The sequence below is a fragment of the Eurosta solidaginis genome, chromosome 5, assembly GCF_040869045.1.
Source record: "Eurosta solidaginis isolate ZX-2024a chromosome 5, ASM4086904v1, whole genome shotgun sequence".
NCBI classification, from domain to species: domain Eukaryota; kingdom Metazoa; phylum Arthropoda; class Insecta; order Diptera; family Tephritidae; genus Eurosta; species Eurosta solidaginis.
The window spans coordinates 203915662-203937164 of record NC_090323.1 but is presented as its reverse complement, the minus strand read 5'-3'; the positions used below and the strand labels follow the sequence as shown (position 1 = coordinate 203937164).

The 21503-nt window shown below is 36.3% G+C and overlaps 1 protein-coding gene across 2 annotated transcripts in view; it reads right to left on the bottom strand.

Moving 5' to 3' along the window:
* Nucleotides 1-4906: 4906 nt before the first annotated feature.
* Nucleotides 4907-21503, bottom strand: part of UGP (UDP-glucose pyrophosphorylase) — a 65813-nt gene continuing 49216 nt past the window's right edge. For both annotated transcript variants that reach the window (XM_067787598.1, XM_067787597.1), the window contains exons 2-9: nucleotides 18315-18501; nucleotides 18146-18237; nucleotides 13413-13553; nucleotides 10084-10289; nucleotides 9787-10012; nucleotides 9586-9724; nucleotides 6576-6985; nucleotides 4907-6509 (exon numbers count right to left, since the gene is read on the bottom strand). In XM_067787598.1, the coding sequence (XP_067643699.1) occupies nucleotides 6402-6509; nucleotides 6576-6985; nucleotides 9586-9724; nucleotides 9787-10012; nucleotides 10084-10289; nucleotides 13413-13553; nucleotides 18146-18237; nucleotides 18315-18501 (1509 nt within the window). In that variant the 3' untranslated portion in view covers nucleotides 4907-6401. The remainder of the gene's footprint in view (nucleotides 6510-6575; nucleotides 6986-9585; nucleotides 9725-9786; nucleotides 10013-10083; nucleotides 10290-13412; nucleotides 13554-18145; nucleotides 18238-18314; nucleotides 18502-21503) is intronic.

Below are 21503 nucleotides of genomic sequence, written 5' to 3'. Positions count from 1 at the left end.
GGGGTGCCTCAAGGTAGCATACTTGGCCCATTACTTTTTGTAAGTTTTATAAACGATATTTCCTCCTGCTTCCAGCACTCTAATTTTCTATTATACGCTGATGACCTAAAGATTTTCAATACCATCGCAAACTCAGACGACGTAAATGCAATCTGATTTAGATAACGTTGCTGTTTGGTGTCGTGCCAATAACTTGCCACTAAATGTTAGCAAATGCTTTCTTGTAAGCTTTTCTAAATCACGTGGCCTCATTCCCACTTCCTACTCTCTCGATGGCACCCACCTCTCAACTCTTAACGAGATAAAGGACTTGGGGGTTGTCTTCGATTCGAAATTTTCTTTCACGACTCATATAAATTCTACTATTGCTAAGGCGTATTCACTTCTGGCTTTTATTAGGCGTTCCTGCACAGACTTCACGGATCCCTACACCCTCAAGTTATTGTTTACTGCACTAGTTCGTTCGAAGCTGGAATATGCCTGTTTTATTTGGAATGCCATATTGTTAGGCTTGAATGTGTGCAGAAAGCGTTTGTTCGGTTCGCGCTGCGCTCGATGAACTTTTCTGATCCGATTCCATCTTATGAATCCAGGTGCTCACTTATCAAATTAGAGTCCCTGGAATGCAGAAGAACTGTCTTATCGCTCACGTTTGTTTATGACATCATTAATGGTGTAGTTGATGCACCTTGTCTCCTCAGGAGTCTCCAATTCCATATCCCTATAAGGCCTCTTCGCAATATACCGATTTTCTATACGGATTGTGTCCGAACCCTCTATGCCTCAAACGCACCTTTGCTTAGAGCTATGACCGACTTTAATCGCATCTCTGATTCTTCAGCTATTGATTTTGCTCTTTCTAAGTTTACTTTTAAAACTATACTTACTGATATCTTTTCAAACAGATAAATGTGCTGGTCAATCTCGTTATAGCATGTAAGTTTTATTGTGTCTATACTCAACTTATGTACTATACTATTAAATAATTATCTAATTTTAATTCAACATTGTTATCTAGTCTGTAAGGGCTTTAAATGCCATAGACTGAAATAAAGAAATATGAAATATGAAAAATTTTCAACATCTCTTGAAGACAGTAACGTTAGCACTTATACATACATGTATTGAAAATAAGGTCGACTACAAAAAACATTTAGCAATAGCATTTCCCAATATAATTTTAATACTATAAAATAACGACCTTAGGCAGATAAAGTAGGAACAATATAATTCCTAAAAAGTTGTATCTCACTTTACATTAAACTGCTTTGGAATATAAATATATACACTAAAAGATGCATACAATACAAAACGGTCCCTTATTTATATATCATAAACAAAATTAATGTTGCGACCATTGGATATTTTTCAAATCAATTGCTTCTAGCACCATCTCCCATAATGGAGACATTTCACGTAAACGTTCGACATGTTTGATGCAGGTATCGGCAATATAATCAACCTCTTCAATGGTGGTAAAACAACCAATACCAAATCTATAAAAATTTAACAATAAATTACTTTCAAATTAACTAAACAATTCAGTACGGTAAACTCTTATACCTTATTCAACTATGTGCCAAATCCTCATCAGTTCCAATCGCACGTAGATTCCAGTGATGCAGAAGTACATGCTGAGGCACTAGACAAAGCCACATCTTTTAAGGCCATAAGTAATGATAAATTTAATAAACCACTATACCTTTGCTCTGGATCACCATTACATATTCCATGTGATAATCTTGAAGTGATGCGATCATATAAACGTTTCGACAGAAAATCTATAAATTTCTTATCATATTCCATTTCTTTGAGTGCAAGATAACATGCAGCACCAAATCCAATAGCAATAATCCGAAGGCGGAAAAGAAAAATTTTAGCTCGTTCAAAAGATATTCCCAAAAAACCGAAAAATGACCCCGGAGTGCTTCGAGACCGGGGTGGGATCCATAGTATTTTTGCGCTGGCGGCCTTCGACCGCGCTTATAAAAAATTAATCTGGGTGGGTCCAACACCGGTTTGGAGACCAAAACTATATCTGCGCAAAACACTTATGTCCACAATTTTCTTTGTGGGTACAAATATCATCAACATTACAACGCGCACATGAAAACTTCAATTGAAAATTTTCAACTTCTTTTGCAAATATCTCTTGTCCAACACAAAATATTTTACCTCCGCCTTCTGATTATTGTTGTCGAGGTCAATGCGCGTCTTTTAACACCTCTCTCGATATTTATGGACGCATATTATCAGTGTCATGCTGTCGTATAGAATTACCAAGAGTTGATGCGCTGGAAACGTTGAAGAAGTGATTCAGCTCCTATATGTAAATAAATAATAACAATAAATTAAATATATATCATTTAAAAATCAGCTAATTACCTTTATTTTCCATTAAAAATGCCCTTTTTCTCCAGCTTCATCAGCAAACCAACTTTTTTCTTTTTTTGTTTTGGATTTGTTGACGAAAATTACATGTGACATTTTTCTTCTTCCATCACTTTTGGCAGAAGAAATTGAAAGAACGATTGGCAGTTTATTGCCCCTAATACGGTGAACAACTCAACTTAGTTGGGTTGTAATTAAAACAACTCAACTTTTAGACAACTCAACTCCTGTTTGGTGTTACGAATTACAACTTATTTCAGTTGAAGTTGAATTGAGTTGCCAACTTCAGAAAGTGATGATTTGACAGATAAATGAACAGCTGATCAATTTGTGGAGGAAATTTAAGCATTTACAAAATAAAAGCAAAACGGACATTATCAGGGCTGTCATGGAATCCAATTGTTGTCGGAATCGGATTTAAAAACGACAAAATAATTACTTTGGTGTCATGAAATCCAATGTTATCGGTTTATTGTTCGAATTGGAATTAGTGTCGGTTTTAGGTGTCACAGAATCCGATAATATCGGTTTTGCTATCGGAAACAATCCAATCAGTTAAATGCTGTTGGATTTAATTTTTTCCTAGTTGTATTTCTCTTGCAGTTGAGTATTTTCTAAAAATGTAAGTAAATAAAGGTTTATTTTATAAAAATAAATGTAAATTTACATATATTTTCATTCTTAATAGGGGAAAACATAAAATTTCAATGCCAAACAGTATTTTGACTGAATTTATGGAGAAACATCCAGATATTGCGAAGGGCTTCACGAAGCACATCATCTAAAATCGTTGACAACGTGCTTCTACCTACACTCATGCTAGAATCTTTGCTAACTGATCTTTGATAGGATCCTTCAGCTAAAAATCGTAATGTAGCTGCTAGTTGCAGCACTGGCAGAACTTTCGAGCGGGTTAAGCATCTTTCAATGGTGTCCAATACCATTCGGAAAGCCTCTTTGTTTATGCAATATTATTCAATGTAACTGCAAATACACTATAAATATTTAGAAACCCACATTAAGACATTTTTTTAATTACGCTGTCTCTGGCAACTCAAACGGATTGCTGCGATCTCTCAAAATTTTCCTTTTGACCCTCTCGCAACTTGCTTCTTCCAAATTTAAATTCTATAATATAACTGCTACAACTGCTGATGCCATTTTGATGTCAATAAATTTTTTTATTTCTATATATATATATTTCTAGATATATTTCTGTTTAATTGCACAAAACAACTATTTTATAAAATTTTGCCAAAAAAATTAACATCAAAATTGCCGGTGCATCGCAAAACAGCTGATTCGAACATCGCTTTTATTTACATTCGAAAAGAGCAAAACCAATGCGGTTTTATGACACCAATTGAAATCAATATTGGTTTGTAATTCCGACAAAACGCAAAACCGACTTGGATTCCATGACAGCCCTGTATATGAAAATCTATTTTATAATGGCGAAAATGTTGGTGATTGACATGTCGCGAATGCGGAAAACATTCGCGTGATCATTCCAATTCCTTGGAACTACCAAGCACCAAGTAAGAAAATGTTTAAGTGACAAATGATCAGCTTCTCATGAAGTTATTTTGCACTAAAACAGGATTCCCAGGAGTAGTAATTAGTATCAATGGGACTCATGTTCGCATTATTTCACCTATTTGGGCTGCATCCGAACTGCGGCCAGCCTCGTCCAACTTCGGAATGTCTCTCCATAGAGTCAACAAATTATTCAATGTAATCCTTCGTTTAAACGTTGTTTTTTCCATACAAAATTGTTGTTTATTGTTTGATTAAAAGATGTTTAACTACCGGCTTTCAATTTTTTGTTTTTATTAGGTAACGTTTTATGAGACCGTACACCATTTAACTCTTATCAAAGGTGGTGCCAAAAGACGTGTTTCGATCTCCGTTTTTAGGATTCGAAAGCCGAAATTAAAAATTATATTTCTGTCGAAAGATATTTACAAAAACTCACAAAATGGCCCGAGAAGCTCCGAAATATGAGGTCCGATGCACAGTTTTTTTGCCCAGAAATTAGGTGGTGAACCGTCTTTTAAAACTCAACATTTTTTCAAAACAACTGCAAAATTGTATGAGACAACTGCTAGTAATCAGTTGTAAGATTTTGAAGCCTTTGACAACTACACCAACATAAGGTTGTAAACGGTAATGCCACAAAAAGTTGTTAGACTAGACAACTCAACCGACATTTTTTTTTACAGGTTGAGTTGTAATCCGTAATACCAAATTGCGAAATTTCAACCCAATCAGAGTTGAGTTGTAAACGGTAATAGGGGCATATGTACAATCGGCAACAACAAAATACACGGGAGGGTTGCATTTTCGGAAATGCTTCTGGTAATTGTACCATGGTTCTGGCCTTGAGCTCGTTTCGAACATTGAATCTTATAAAATATTGTTTATAGTGAGTTCCACTACTGGTTTCTGAAACAGTTTTTCAGTATGGTCGTCGAACAAGCTTCAACTCACTATAGCAAAATTTAGAACTAATAAATATTTTTTATTTTATTATCAAAAAATATTGTTCCTTTATTATTTTTCTAAAAATTGCTCAACAATTTGGATACACTTAGAATATTCACGTAGGCTTGTTTATTATGTTATCTGGTTACGAATGACTTCTCTCTGGTGCGCTTCTGTTTTAACCTAATAAATATAACTCCATAACCATATATACCGATAATCAAGCTTATGTGCACACCGCAATTATGTTTTGTGCATTCCGAGACAAAAAAAACTTACGTTTACTAAAAATATATATATGTAAGAAAATAAGTTAAGTAATGACTGAGGCAAAAATCTGAGCAACAAGCAAAAGGGCAAGCAAAAGCGCATTTGGAAAAAAAGCAACATAATCTATATCTTGGGATTGTAAATGTATAACACATACAGAATGTGCATAATAGTGGTACTATTACATATTTACAAACAATAACATTTTAGGAATTTAAATTCTTAATTGCACTTATAATTAAAAAAAATATATATTATAATTTCAAAAATGTAATGCTTAACACACTAATAAAGATTTGAACAATTTTAAAACCAATATCTGTATAAATATTTAGGGGACAACTTTAAAGCGTAACTCTAGAATTCATATGGGTTTAGAATGTACGGTTACTTACAAAAGTAAGTACACACTTGGTTTATGCTGAAAAAACTCAAATGCAGTGGCTCACAGCTTAATTGATAATTTTCATCTAAAATATCGCAAATTCCCTAACAGAAACCGTATTCAAAAAAATGTCAAAGGTTATTCAAAGGTAAGGAGAATTAATTAAAATTTCAAAAATGACTATCAAAATTAAAAAAATTTTTTTTTTGTTAAACTACTGTACCTATTGTTAATTAATGCAATAATTTTTTTCAATTGTATAAGCTAGGCTCTTCGAGTCGTGGAGGGTGTTGAGCAATTTCCCACATACATCGCATGGAGAAAAATGCATTTGAAATTGCTCAAAACCCTCACCTCTGAAAATTCAGGAAAAAATTTGAGCTATTTCTAACTTGCACATTATTATACTAAAATTTATTGGGCCACAAAAGTGTATACTCAAAAATTGTCTAGAAATTCTGAAAAAAATTTTAAAATTTTGATTAATTCTCCTTACCTTTGTATAAGCTTTGACATTTTTTTGAATGTGGTTTCTGTTAGGAAATTTGCGATATTTTAGATGAAAATTATGAATTAAGCTGTGAGCCACTGCATTTGAGTTTTTTTCAGCATAAACCAAGTATGTACTTCCTTTTGTGAGTAACTGTATGTGTATGCGTATAAAATTTCGCTGCATGACATCTTTAAAAACATTTTTTTTGCAGTTAAGCTGGAAACTATTTTTTATAAAAATATGCAAATTGCCTAAATCTACATTATTTCCTGATATTTGCGCATAAGGAAGTATTTGCGTTGTTGTTTTCTTATGGCTGTAATTCTCTTTCTTTTTGTTGTTTTGAACAGCTAAGGCGACCTTAATCTGCACATTTGTTTAATGATCCAAAATGCGCATATTTCCAGAAACAATTTTATTGTCTAGAATAGCGCCAGCTGGTATATCAATACGATCACCATGATTAGCAATAATGATAACAGTACCCTAAAAAGAGTTGAGAAAAAAAACTGTTAAAAATTTCAATTTCAAAAATGTACCACATGCACTCACTCTTAGCGATACGCCACGCCCAAAAGTCACATCTCCAGATACCGTCAAATGATCTAATTCAATGATGTCTGGTATATTGGCGAAACGTCCCAGAAATTCTTTCACTTTTGAAAAATGATTTTCACCCAACTTAACCAGTGGTGTGGTGGGAAACATACGTTGTGGTGACATAACGAGGCTACCATTTTTCAAATTATACAAATTTGACATAACCAAAAACAAATCGGATGTCTTTTTCACTGGCAAGAAACGTGAACGTGGCACATTAATACCAATCGCACCATCAAAACATTTCATAGCTGCACCAACGGCGGTCTCTAATTGTACCACCCTTACGCCATTCTCCATTGTTTTGTTGTTCACAATGATTTCCATATCGAGTGTGCGTTCGCGGAGTACACGATCAATAGCTGGAAAAAGATGCGAAAAAAATGTTAGTCATTGAAGGGGTTTTTTTTTCATTCCCTGCCAGCGGCTAACGAAAGAGTCCTGATGGCAAATGGAAAATTTAACAGCACTCTCCAAAGATTTATAGGAGGGGTTCAAGGCATTATGTAACGCAACTGTTGTTGTTGTAGCGATAAGGTCACTCCCCGAAAGCTTTGGGGGAGTGTTATCGATGTGATGGTCCTTTGCCGGATACAGATCCGGTACGCTCCGGTAACACAACACCATTAAGGTGCTAGCCCGTTCATCTCGGGAACGATTTATATGGCCAAATTAAACCTTCAGGCCATACCTCCCTCCCCACCCCAAGTTCCGTGAGGAGCTTGGGGTCGCCAGAGTCTCGTTTGTTAGTGAAACAGGATTCGCCGCGGATAGGTGAGGTTGACAATTGGGTTTGGAGAAGCTATATATTGTGAAGGGTTGTGATACACAGCCCCTTGAATCTGGTATATTAGTCGCCTCTTACGACAGGCATACCTACCGCGGGTATATTCTGACCAAATAACCCGCTGGGAGATGTAACGCAACTCTTTCAAGTGGTTGCCTGAGGGAATAACGGATATGGGATATAAACCGGCACGCTGTGGTACTAGCCAGAATGCCGCAGGATAGATTTTTTTCGTCGTTTCTTGCGGAAATATTCTCAGTCCCTTAAGCCGCTTGGGCAGAGTGATTGAACTGTTGTCGTATAAGGAGAAGCAGTAACAACCAGAGAAAGACTGCCCAGTCCATGGAAACTTCACCTTGGCCATGTAATGGTCCGTTGTGTTACGAAATTATCTAATGGTGATACCGGCATTCAACCAAAAAGTTACGCATAAGGCAGACCTCGGTATTGGACGAAACGGGAATACGATTAACCGGAGATGTTTACACCTCGTCCCCGCAAAGGCCAAACAGCTGAGCATGAAGCGCCTGGAGAATTCTATCTTGATATCATTGATACAGCTCATATATGTAGCACTGTTCGGGATAGATTTACTTCAGTAAAACCTTGAAATTTCGTCGCTAGCTTAGCTGATGCGAAGCCCTTCTGTACAGGAGCAGAGAAAGCAAGTGCCAAGCCGAATTCTTAAGTCTCAGCCGACAGATATGTTTAGTTCGGAAGGACCAACTTGGATCAATAGACGACCACTAGGGGGCAGAACTTAGCGCTTTGATGTCCAGTTAAAGCGGTGGATAGCATCCCATACACCGTATGCTTACTAGTGGCGACCTACCCTTGGAAGACTAAATAAATAAATGCAAGGCGCGATAACCTCCGAAGAGATTTTAGACCGAGCTTCTCTTCCAATTTGCGTCCTACAAATTGGAGGGACGGGACCTACACGTCTCCGAACGGCATCGGCAAGGCAGATGAGTTTTCACTCTGTTTGGCAGAAATACACTCGGAGTGCTCGCTAAACACTGCCGAGGGGCGACCCCGCTTAGAAAAATTTTCTTCTAATTGAAAAGACTTGTTTCTAAAATTTTTTTATGTTGCTTTGCCCGGGGCGTGAACCCAGGATCTTCGGTGTGGATGGTGGAGCACGCTACCATTACACCACCTGGAATACGCTTCAGTATCAATTACCGTCTACCAAAGCACCCCTGACCAAATACTTCTAAACTACCAGCCCATATTAATTTTCCACACCATGCTTCCCTTAAGTAAATAAGAGCGGTTGACCAGTGCTAAGTCTGCTGAATGCATAGATCACCGTCCCTTTCCCTGAATTGAAGAGGCTCATGGCTTGTTGGTCCATAGCGGGTAATCTACCAAGCTGATTCCAGGGTATATGGCTACTCTCTCTATAGACTGATATTGAGGAGAAGGCACCAACGACGTAACGTGAAGCCAATTGGGAGCATCAATGGAGATCAACTCTCTCTCTCCCAACTTCGTGGAGGTATCTGCTATCAAACACGGATGTCGATAGAAATACCTTGTGAGCCGCAGTGTCTTCATCAATTCGCACAACAAAACTTAGCCAGCTTAGCCTTTGTTCTTTTGTTTGTTGCATTATGTTCATATCTGCAGGATACTCATCATGAAATACCATTGGGTACACGATTTTGGCATCACGGAAAGAACGATAAACTTTCCAGAGAACGTCTTTATCAAACCAAGGTCTCTCGACACAGTCCATGAAGCTGAAACGACCATTTGGACAGGTATGATGAGAGACCTATAGAGCGTGATATTTGTTCTCACAGGACTTTATTATGTTCCTACTCAGTCCAAAGTAGCACTTGTTGGCAAGAGTGACCTTTCATTCAGCATTTCCAAGCAGGCATTGTTTTCGCCGTTAAGACTGATTACCAATTAGACAAAGTAATTGAAAGTTTCGAATTGATATGGTTAAAAGTGAGTGGCCGGTTCTTTCTTTGATGACAGTAGCCTAGTTCGTGTTGGCCTCGTTCCCCTCATTTTTCCCTAACCAACAAGGTTTATTTTAAAAAAATATTTCCTCCCCCGTACAAAATATTTCTTCTGCTGTCCATACAATTGAAGCTAATTAAACTCAATATACACTTGTCAAAGAAATCAAGAAGTAAATATTTCGTTTTTTTCAGAACTTACCATTCAAATTCGCCCAAATATTATTTGTATTGAAAAATTTGAATGTTTTCACAGATTTGAATTCATCAACATGTTCTTTTGGTACTTGTGCAATTTCCAGTAAACGTAATTTATTTTCGAAGTTAATAAGAGTACCACCCTGTGTGGGGAAAAGAGTATATAAACGAACGCTAGCAGAAATGGTAATTAAACATAACACACCTTAACATCAGCACGTGTTTTGTCTGTAACTTCCATCACAAATTCGATGGGATCTGCAGAACGCTCCTCGCCCACCAATTTATTGAGTATAGCCAAATCCACAGTAGCACCCAAATTATCAATATTTGAAAGGAAACAATATTCACGTCCTTCATCGATGAATTTCTTTAGTAAACCAGAATTGCGGAACGTATCATAAAAGTCACCGTGACCGGGTGGATACCAACTGCAAGAAAAATAGAGAAATGTGTTTAATAGCAAAATTTCAAAATATTAGAACATTTCCAAATAACGTACGCATCAATATCTTTCTCAACATCGAAATCTTTGGCAACTGGTAAAAATGATTCACGACTTATGCGCGGAAAGCAACTCTGATTGAATGTATGAATTTGAACACGAAAGCCCATGTATTTGCGTATGATTTTTTGTGTATCTTCGTCGGTATTGAATGAATTCATAAGAACTATCGGCACATTGGCATCATAGGTTTTATTTAAATGCTGTTGAGCAGAATAAAAGAAAATATTAATTACGGTAAGAGTTTAGAGTGATAAGTACAAGGTGTACCAAATGAATTGCAAACACAAATATCAATTGTTATTATAATTATATTTTTTGTTTTGTTTTGTATATTTTCACTGAATACGAACTGAAATTTATAACAGATTTGTGAACTTACAATATCGCATTAATATTTATAACTTTTTGTTTGTTAACCCAAAATTTTAACGATTTCGACACCCGGTCTAGCATTCATCCGTCACCTGCCCGATTTTTATACTCAGATGAGCAGAGCTCATAACGCATAACGGTAATCCGTAACGGCATAAACTAATCGAGATAGATATACACTTCTATATATCAAAATGATCTGGGCGAAAAAAGATTCCTCATTTCGCCATGTCCGTCCGTCCGTAAACACGATAACGTGAGTAAATTTTGAGGTATCTTAATGAAATTTGGTATGTACTTTTCTGGGCACTCATCTCAGATCGCTATTTAACCACGCCCACTTTTTCGATATCGAAAAACCGAAAAAGTGCGATAATTCATTACCAAAGACGGATAAAGCGATGAAACTTGGTAGGTGGGTTGATTTTATGACGCAGAATAGAAAATTAGTAAAATTTTGGACAATGAGCGTGGCACCGCCCACTTTTAAAAGAAGGTAATTTAAAACTTTTGCAAGCTGTAATTTGACAGTCGTTGAAGATATCATGATGAAATTTGGCAGGGACGTTGCTGCTATTACTATATATGTGCTAAATAAAAATCAGCAAAATCGGATGACGAACACGTCCACTTAAAAAAAATATTAAGTCAAATTTTAGCAAACATTTAATATCTTTACAGTATATAAGTAAATTATGTCAACATTCAACGCCAGTAATGATATGGTACTTTTAATGCCATAAGTCGAACAAAAATTTACCAATCCTTGTGAAATTGGGTAAGCGCATAGCTTCTATGACGATAACTGTTTTCTGTGAAAATGAGCGAAATCGGTTGAAGCCTCGCACAGTTTTTATACACAGTCGACCGTCTGTCCTTCCGTCGCACGGCCCTTAACACGATAACTTGAGCAAAAATCGATATATCTTTACTAAACTTAGTTCACGTACTTATCTGAACTCACTTTATCTTGGTATTAAAAATGGGCGAAATCCGACTATGACCACGCCCACTTTTTCGATATCGAAAATTTCGAAAAATGAAAGAAATGCCATAATTCTATACCAAATACGAAAAAAGGGATGAAACATGCTGATTGGATTGGTTTTTTGACGCAAAATATAACTTTAGAAAAGACTGTAAAATGGGTGTGACACCTACCATATTAAGTAGAAGAAAATGAAAAAGTTCTGCAGGGCGAAATCAAAAGCCCTTGGAATCATGGCAGGAATACTGTTCGTGGTATTATAAATAAATAAATGTAAGGTGCGATAACCTCCGAAGAGATTTTAGGCCGAGCTTCTCTTTTCGTTCGTGGTATTACATATATAAATAAATTAGCGGTACCCAACAGATGATGTTGTGGGTTACCGTGGTCCACATTTTGGTCGATATCTCGAAAAACCCTCACATATACATCCTAGGGCTACTCCCTTTTAAAATACTCATTAACACTTTTCATTCGATACCCATATCGTACAAAAACATTACAGAGTCACCCCTGGCCCACCTTTATCTCGAAAAGGGTCCACCTACAGAGCTAAGGCCCACTCCCTTTTATAATACTCTTTAATACCTTCCATTTGATACCCATGTGATACAAACACATTCCAGGTTTACCCTAGGTTCATTTTCGTAAACGGTGATTTTCCCTTATTTTGTCTCCAAAGCTCTCAGCTGAGTATGTAATGTTCGGTTACACCCGAACTTAGCCTTCCTTACTTGTTTTTGATTAAATAAAATAATTAAAAAAATTTTAGGTTAAACGGTTTTATTGAAAACAATACTTACATTGAGTAATAATAATACTAAAAGATAGAAAATAATTAGGTAAGTCCTAGGTACTAGTCATCACATTCATCAGACAAATCAATAAAAGCGTGGGTCGCGGCAAATTTCTATTGATAGTCAACTGCTCATATCTTTGCAAACAATATTTTCATATATGTATAAGTAAGACCAACTGAACCTTAACAAGGTTATGATACGCCTCACGTTTTTAGAAATTTCACGCGCCCAACGCTGTTATTTATCTGTCTGATCGACGCCCTAGATTGATGAGGAGTGTGATGACTTGTACCTAGGACTTACCTAATTATTTTCTAGCTTTTAGTATTATTATTACTTAATGTAAATATTGTTTTCAATAAAATCGTTTAACTTAAAAATTTTTGTTTAATTATTTTATTTTCAAGTTTTTAGTCTTTATTTAGTTCATTTAGTGACTCATTATTACAAGGACTCTTTCCTGACAATTTGTTCCAATCTAAGGCCTCCATACATAATCCTTACAAAGACTTTACTCGACTTTGCGCCACGTATGCTTGTCCCTTCTCCAACTCCAAAATATTTTGAAGTCACTTCTACAGGACTGTATGAAGCATTTGTTCTAAATATGAGCCAAATCGGACCGCAGGTACGATTCTTTTGAATATCACGATCCATGCGCCAGCTAGCGGAGTTTTTTCTTCTTTTTATTGAATTGTCATCGGGTTCGGAACTACATTCCAAGATTCAAGCTTGCAGGGAAGTTGTAATTTCAATTACAAAGTTCGTAAACAACGCTTGCTACACAGAGTCAAGCTAAATAAAACCGTTTCAAAATTTTACAGCACAGCAACATCAAAATTTAAGAAACACATTTTTTTCAATTAGAAACGTGACAATGATTTGGCAAGCACTCCGAGTGTATTTCTGCCGTGAAAAGCTTCTCAGTGAAAACTCATCTGCCTTGCAGATGCCTTTCGGGGTCGGCATAAAACATGTAGATCCCCGTTCCACCAATTTGTAGGAAAAATTAAAAGGAGCACGACGCAAATTAGAAGAGAATCTCGGCCTAAAATCTCTTCGGAGGTTATCACGCCTTACATTTATTTTTTTTTTTTTATTTATTACTAAGACAATGGGTAGCAACTCAGTATAAGTATGTAAATATATAATTTAATAAATACCTCAATTTGTTGTACTGTCAGATCGAGGAACGTTAGATCGGAGCGTACGGGTATAACACTTTTGGGGCCATGACAACCCATTGAAGTACCCAGACCACCATTCAGCTTCACGACAACCAATTTATCCAACATTTTGCGAATCTGTGTTAAAGATATGAAAATAAATTATTTTAATAAATTTGCAAAACAAAATATTCTTTGAGTGTGCTAATTTAATGTAAACAACTAACAAAAATGCGTTAAGGTAAAAAACGCTAAAATTATATAATTAGATGAAAAGGGTAAAGAACTAAATGACAGACGAAATAATATACTGAACTATGTAAATATTTGGCCTCAAATTGACTGTAGTAAAAATGCAAGATGTATTGGATTATATTCTTGGAGGCTCGAACGAAATTTAAAACAGTCGTAAGGAGGGGGCAAGGAATTACCCAAAAAATTATTTGATAACGTTTTTATGTGCTTTTATATTTTATTGAGTGAAAGATATTATCTTCCAAATTTTTGCATGGGGCCTGGACGGCTGCGTTCCTGACCTAACTGTTAGGGCAAATCCTGTTTGATACCAATTTCATACAGAATTTCAATGTAATAACTAGTAAAGTTTTCTACACTAAAGCTCTTAATAAACTCAATCTTTCATACGAAATAAAAAATCTTAATAAACTCATTATTGTTTTTCTGAATACCTAATGGAGTCAAAAATATAGTCGGTTTCGCTTGGTGGTTCGGATTTTATTATCAATGTAACAAACGACAGTCCAAAATGAATTATTTTCAAGAATTCACAAAAAAAAGATCTACACAAAGTGTACTGAACAAAGCATGGCTCAGCTATGTACATACATATATGGTTGGCTCACCTCTACAGCAACAACATACCTTTGTTCAGTTTGTCAAGGGCGTGTTGGTGTTAGGCGAATGAAATGGAATGAAAACATAAAACTTTGCAGTTTTTGTGTATTGTAAGAAAATGTTGTCAATGTGTTGGTTTCATTTTGAGTTTGTCATCTCCTTTGACAATCCCTACCATTTTCATTGATTTCGACTAACTGGCATATTGCTGTACAAGGCTTTATATGGAAAAGGATCAAGAAGAAGCAATCAGCTGTTGGGATAACAACACCTGGTATTGAATTCGCCTGGGCCCGTATTACGTGTTACAATTAGTGACTGAAAACCATTTTCACTCAAGCGATAAATATGCCCCTGTCAAACTATTTCTTAAAATTAAAATAAGTTATGGATCTAACGGATACTATTTGTCGCTAGTTCGCATATGACATTAATCCGATCCACCATTCCCAAGGCGAATTTAGTACAAGGTGATGTTATCCCATCAGCTGATTGCTTCTTCTTGATAATTTTCCATACAAAGCCTTGTACAATAATATGTCAGTTAATCGAAATCTATGAAAATTTTCTTTTGACTTGACATTCTTCCGCACGGCGAATTGATTGAATTCGCTTCGCCATCACCTGGTATAGATTCGCCTTGCACCATTCCTTAGCTATTGTGTTATAAAAAATGAGTTTCGATCACGGATCGTAACACGTAATACGGGCCCTGGCTTGAAATTTGTCTGCACGGTAAGTTGGTTGAATTCGTTTTGCCATCACGTTGCATAAATTCGCCTTGCTTTGGATGTACACCCGAGGCGAATTCAGTAGTAGATATTCCCTGCAAAAATTGTTGGATTACGTGTTCCATTTTCTTCATGTTGGAGTACTCTAACAATACTCCTTTGCAATGCGTTGGCGGACCACCATCAGCCGATCATTGCTCGTTTTTTAACGGCAGTGTGACACAAGGGAACATTTTATATTTTTTTTTATGAATTACTATTTCAATTTAATAAAAAAAAACCAAAACAAAACTTACAATAAAAAAAGATATGGACGAAATACCGGAAATACTTTATATTTTTGGTGTCAAAAGAAAGTGTACAAAATAACAGGTTGTCAATTTCCAGTACTTTGTATGCTTTCCATTTGCTTTTATTACGGATAGTTAACGACGTGGCATGGAGCTAACAAGCATTGCTGTAACCTCCGGTACGATTTTCTTCCTTTCCATCTGAATAGCGACTTTGAGCATATCTTACTACTAATAGTCCCTTTTCGGATTGTGATCCAACTGCTGGGGGCGTGATAAAGCAGCCGTCTTTTGACAAATTTCGCAGCGTGTTTAGGATCATTGTCCTGCTGAAACACCTATGATTTATCAAAACTCAATTTTTCGGCACTTGTACTCAACTTATTCTTTAAAATGTTAAGATAGTTTAATTTATTCATGGAAGTTTCTTAAAAAAACCAATTAACCAACATCACCCAAATGCCAAGATTTCATTGCGAAAAATGTTCGTCTGCCAATATAGACAAAAATCTAAATTTCCGACTATTCGTACATTGCCTGTTTGTTGTGAGAGTTTTGTTTTTGTTTTCCCATTAAATAGGACAGAATAACATATCATTTTCAAAAAATTTTAATTGTTCCATTGTGTCACCCGAAAACCTCTTAAGTAGCCAATATTGTTACATTAGACGTGTGGACACATTCTTTTACCATCCACTGTATGCATAACTTTGATAAAAAATGTCTAAGAAGGAAATAAATGCGATAATGCATTACCAAAGACCGATTAAGTTATAGAACTTGATACATGTGTTGAATTTATACCAAAATATATAAATTTGGAGAAATTTTTAAAAAACAGAACAGACCATTTAGATAAAAAAAAAGGTTTAAAAGTTGTGCACCCACGCACACCGCACACTCAAAAATATATATCATTACCACAATTTCGAAAGATGCAAAGAATACTTTCAGGCACAGCTTGTATGCGTATCCCGGTTTATACTTTCAGTTGTTTGCAGACAGAGCATGCACCAAATATTTCATTGGTACACTTAGGCCCGGTTTTTCAGTAGTTCGTTAAGCTAAGCTTAAACTAAGTTTGCTTAAACTCTAGTCAAATTTAAACTCCAGTTAAACTACTGAGCAGTTTTTCAGTCACAGTTTAAGGCCGCCTTTGGGGTAGGCTGTTTTGCGCGGCAACATTGTTTTTTTTTATTATCTGCATAGATAATTTGTAGATACGACAACAGCTGGATTTTGTATACCCAACAAACATTTGAAAGATATTTCCCAGCAAAATATATATCGAGTTTCGGAGGTGATATCCAACATCATTATCTTGTTATTCTTAAACCAGTTAGTTCTCGAGTTGATATCCAAATTCATTCTCCAATCACCATCCAACCTTTGAGAAATTTTGTAAAATTTAGAGTTCTCAAGTTGATCTCCAATGTTATTATCATTATCAAACTATTATCCAACCTTTGAGAGATCTTGAGAAATGTTCTCAAATGAATATTCAACACACTTCTCCAGTTGATTTCCTACATTGCATATCGAGTTGAGGTGAAGTTGAAAAAAAATCTCAAAGGTGGTACCACCAAAACCAGCAGCTGTTTATTGTGAGAAATAAACACCTGGTGGATAGCAGTAATGAAGCGTAGTTAATCAAAAATAGTAAATAAATATTTTATTTTCGTGAAAATACTGTAGTGTGGAATCTTACATTTGAGTCCAGTTAGAGAACCACAATTTGGAAATTAAATTTTTTCAACTTAAGTAATTGCATTTTTTTGCATCATGAAAAATTCCCTCCTTTGCTGAGTACGCTCTGATTCTCGAGTTGCGCCACTGTTTCGAGACAACTCTTGAGATTTTAGAAGTATGTCTAGTTATCAACATGAGCTCTAATGGTACTCAAGCCCAAATGCTGGTTGGGTATATTCCACGCCATTTCGAACGAACGCAAATAACTGATAGGTTAACTTGAGTTTAACACTGTCGGATCGGCGGCTTAGGCTCAGCTTTAACTTCATTTAAATTAGACTGAAAAACTGAAGAATAAATTTAAGCGTACTTTAACTGACAAACGGAGTTGAACTTGTACTGAAAAACCGGACCTTACAGCAATAAAAAGGCATTGGCAGCGTATTGACAGGGTGTTCAATATGGCGGCGCATAGGGCCGGCTATCGTCAATGGTTGATAGAAAGAGATACAGAATGAGACAGCGATAGTCAATAAAAAATCAGGTGATCCATTCTATTTGTAATTTTGACGTTTATGCTGAAGTTATCACACTTGTCTTATCCACAATTAATTCAATTTCGGTTTCTCTCATGTAATTTGAATGTGCATGAGACATTTTTGAAAGGTTGGCCTGTTAATAGCTATTATCATGTGGTTCCAGCAAAAATGTTAATTGTTAACCAACATTCATAATTATGAAAAAAATTCGATACTTGTTGGATCCATTATAGAAACGCATGATCCTTCGTTTTTTTAATAAAAAGTAAAATTATCACAAATAAAATTCTGACAAATGTGAAAATTAATAGTCCCATTTTTGGTGTGATTGACTGTAAGTTAGATAAAAGCATTTCCTAGAAGCTGACCGAAAGTAGGCGCTTATGATAACATATTCTTTAAAAAAAATCTTGTAATAGATGAAAAAATTTTTAGCTTTATATTTTTTTTGTTCTTGTTACTTCAATCAAAATGGTTCACCAATTCACATATAAAAAACGAGAGTTATAATAGAAAAGTAATATTATACATACAAATATAGTATAAAGCATAGTTTTTAAATTAAAATATGGAATTAAAAATATTATTTAAAAAAAAAAAACAAATTACTACAATTTACTTCTTACCTCTTCATTTTTCGGTGAGCTCAACTTTGAGTAATCCATAACAGCATTGGCAGGTAATTTTTGAATTTTATCCCAATCGATAGAAGGACCCTCTTGAAATTTGCAAAGCGCAAAAGCGTAAGAAAATTATTAGCATGAATTGATCGTATAAGAAACCCTGGCCGTTTACCTTCTTGCAAAAAACGTCCAAATAAATCGGCGAATCGTACCATCTCCTTTTGCAGTTCTGGGCGCTTTTCCGCTGGACCAGTATGCAGCAGACGATCCAACTCCTTTTCAAGCGATTGCAGTGCATCACGTTTGGTCACCTCGTGAAATTCTTTCGAATCGGATGGCGCTCTTTGGTGGCGGCGAACCTTCAATGGAAAGAAAGAAAAAGAAAGATATTAGATTAAAAATATTATTCAATCGATTGTTTACTAGATTTATGGACTTATAAAATTTGATCAAGTTATGCTGTTTAAACTGTTGTTGTTGTTGCAGCGAAGGCCTTTTAGTGTTATCGATGTGGATGGTTCCTTACCGGATACAGATCCGGTACGTTCCGGTAACAAGCGCCATTAAGGAACCTTCTGTGCCATCCCGCCCTGCCACGTCCTAGATCCTTGGGAACTTTGGGTCGCCAAGGACTTGGCTGCTAAAGAAACAGGATTCGTTAACAATTGGGTTGGAGAAGCTATATATTGCGCTGGCAACCCCTTGAAAGCCTCTTGAATCAATTTGGTAGTTTTGTCGCTGTTTACGACAGGCATACCTGCCGGGGGTATATTCTAAGCACCTAACCCGCTGGGGAATGCTGTTTAGGTAGTTAGAATTGCTGATTAATCCCTATATGAAGTTTTATGGTAACGGTCCCTGAGGGAGAAAAAAATGAGAACAATGCCGAAATAGTTCTGATTTAATCCTGCTTAATTTATGGAGGGAGTAATTCTCTGTACTCCGAAATAGAGATGATGATGGAATAAATGTTTCCCCACCCGACTACGACCGATTAAGAATAGCGATAACCAGATAAAAAACAAACAAGGCCTTGTTGAACGGCCATAACCGTTTAAACAGTTAAGCGCCAATTAAGTCTCCCTAGACTAAATAGCCTGGCTGAAAATGTATTTGAAGCTAAACAAACGATTACCCCTAAGCAAAGATTGACGATTCCCTTAAGTAAATGTAAGCCTAAAAATGCAGAGACTTCGAGTCCTTCCAGTTGGTAGCAAAACAAGTTTAGTATATCACAACTTGGGGATATAAATTCGGCTTTAAATATATCAGGACGCCGCCACTGACAGAGTAAGTACTATTAATTATTATGTTCACGTCTGAAGACTTTTTGTTTTAATTGCAGTTATTTAATCATAGTACCTTAAGCATTAGTATACAGTGAAGTCGAAAAGTCTTCGGCAAAGGCAAGTTACGAACGGATATTATAATTTTTTTTCTAAAGGTTCTTGTGGACATTAAACTAGTAAACTTATGCGAAGAGAGAGAGAGAGAGAATCAGGAGGGTTGTAGTGGTTGGTGGCCTGACCGCGCTTCACGGTGCGGACGGAGTAACATCAGACTTCTCTTGTCTTGAAACTGGAGAAACGAAATAGGTTATAAAAAAAGGTGTAACATCAATCCACACGCACGTATCCCAAACGCAGCCAGTATCTTGCCAGCGGAAGTAGTTGTGTAGAGAGGGTCAGTCTCCTGTTCGAAAACTCTAAAATCAAGCAAAACTTTTTGGCTTTCTGCTCACAGGAATGCTGAAGGAAATGAGAAAGTAAATTTAAAGAGACAAAAGTCATAAGCAATTGACATATTTCGGCTATATCTAAGATCAGCAAGCAAGCATAATGCGATTACAATACTTTATTCTTATTCTGAGGACCAACTAGGCATACCTTGGAAATAAATTCGTTAGAATCACAGCTGCAACTACGCCGTTGAATAAACAAGAGGATAGAACGGAGATGAATGAGAGGTGCAAGAGTTGCACCCCAGAAAACTGTAAAGATATGGTCACTCATTTTCTCTGAAAGCGTGCAGCTCTAGGCCTAATACATAGCAATTCTAAGCAGGTTTGAGTTTAAGCTAGAGTAGCTGATCCGACCGTAGCACATAGCATTGTAAAGTTACTTATGCGGGCTAAGATATACGGAAGGATAGTCGACCGGTATAGTGCTCTGACTCAGGACCGAAATGATCTTAATTTTAAATTAGTTCAATGCAATCGTGAAGAGGTCAGGTCCTCTAAGGTAACACACGATTGCCCCTCAGTTGAAATCAAGTCTTTAACACCCACTTGGATGTCTGAGTAGATGTTAAATTTTCAAACCGTGGTAGCACTGAATATCATCCTATAGAAAGCATTCTTAACTGCGGCGTATTTAGCTTGGAAGACGGTACAGTGCAGCTTAAGCTTGTGGGCTTGTGGTTTACTTCAAGCACTAACCTTCTCGTCCAACTTGGAAACTGAACCAGCTAATAAGTTACCTCAGATAAGTCTCGCTCTCCAGTTCTCTCTCGAGGGAATGACTTAGGTGAAGTTTGCCCAGGGGACAGTAGTCGCTATAGAAAAGTCTGTCGTGTCTGGGATATGATCGAAATTGGCAGAACTAGAAACCTATAGTATTTTGTTTTTAGGCTATTTGACCTATTGTGGGTTCCAGTAAGAAATAAAAAGATGGTAATTATTCCACTGTTGCAGCCCTACGTTTCGCTAGCCATCCTAGCTTCTTCAGGGGCGAAGTCTATTTCTTTTCAACAATAAAACATAAGAAATAATTACATTAGTTTTTTGGTCAAAATTTTTGAAATTATTTACATCAACAACAATAAAGTGTCACAAAACAACAATTTTAGCTAAGCTAATACTAATTAAGGTACAAAAAGAAACCTATAGTGCAGAGCCGGTTTGACTACCATCCAGGGTAAGCTCCGCACTTCTTTACTGGGCAACCCAGTCACACTTACTATCCAACGGAAATCGTCAATGCATTATTGAGTTTCAATAGATATAAAGCAAGCATTTGTGGAATCCAGATTGAGACAGCGGCCCACCTTTCCACCCTTATATACAACTGCCATGGCTTTGCACGTAATTATACAACGCATTGAAACAACAATAACAAACACTCCGCAATGTGTGCCTAAAACCTCTAAAACTTAATTAAATTACTTTAAAAGACTAAAGAAAGAGCGAAAGAAGCGACGAAATGCACTCATGTAACAAGTCATTTACAACTTCAACAACAACAGCAAACATAGAAGTAGCAAATGCACACATTTGAAGCCGAAGAAAAACTATGTGACGAAATCATAATCGCAAAGATTTGCAACAATCACAACAATTACAACAATCATACCATTAAGAAGT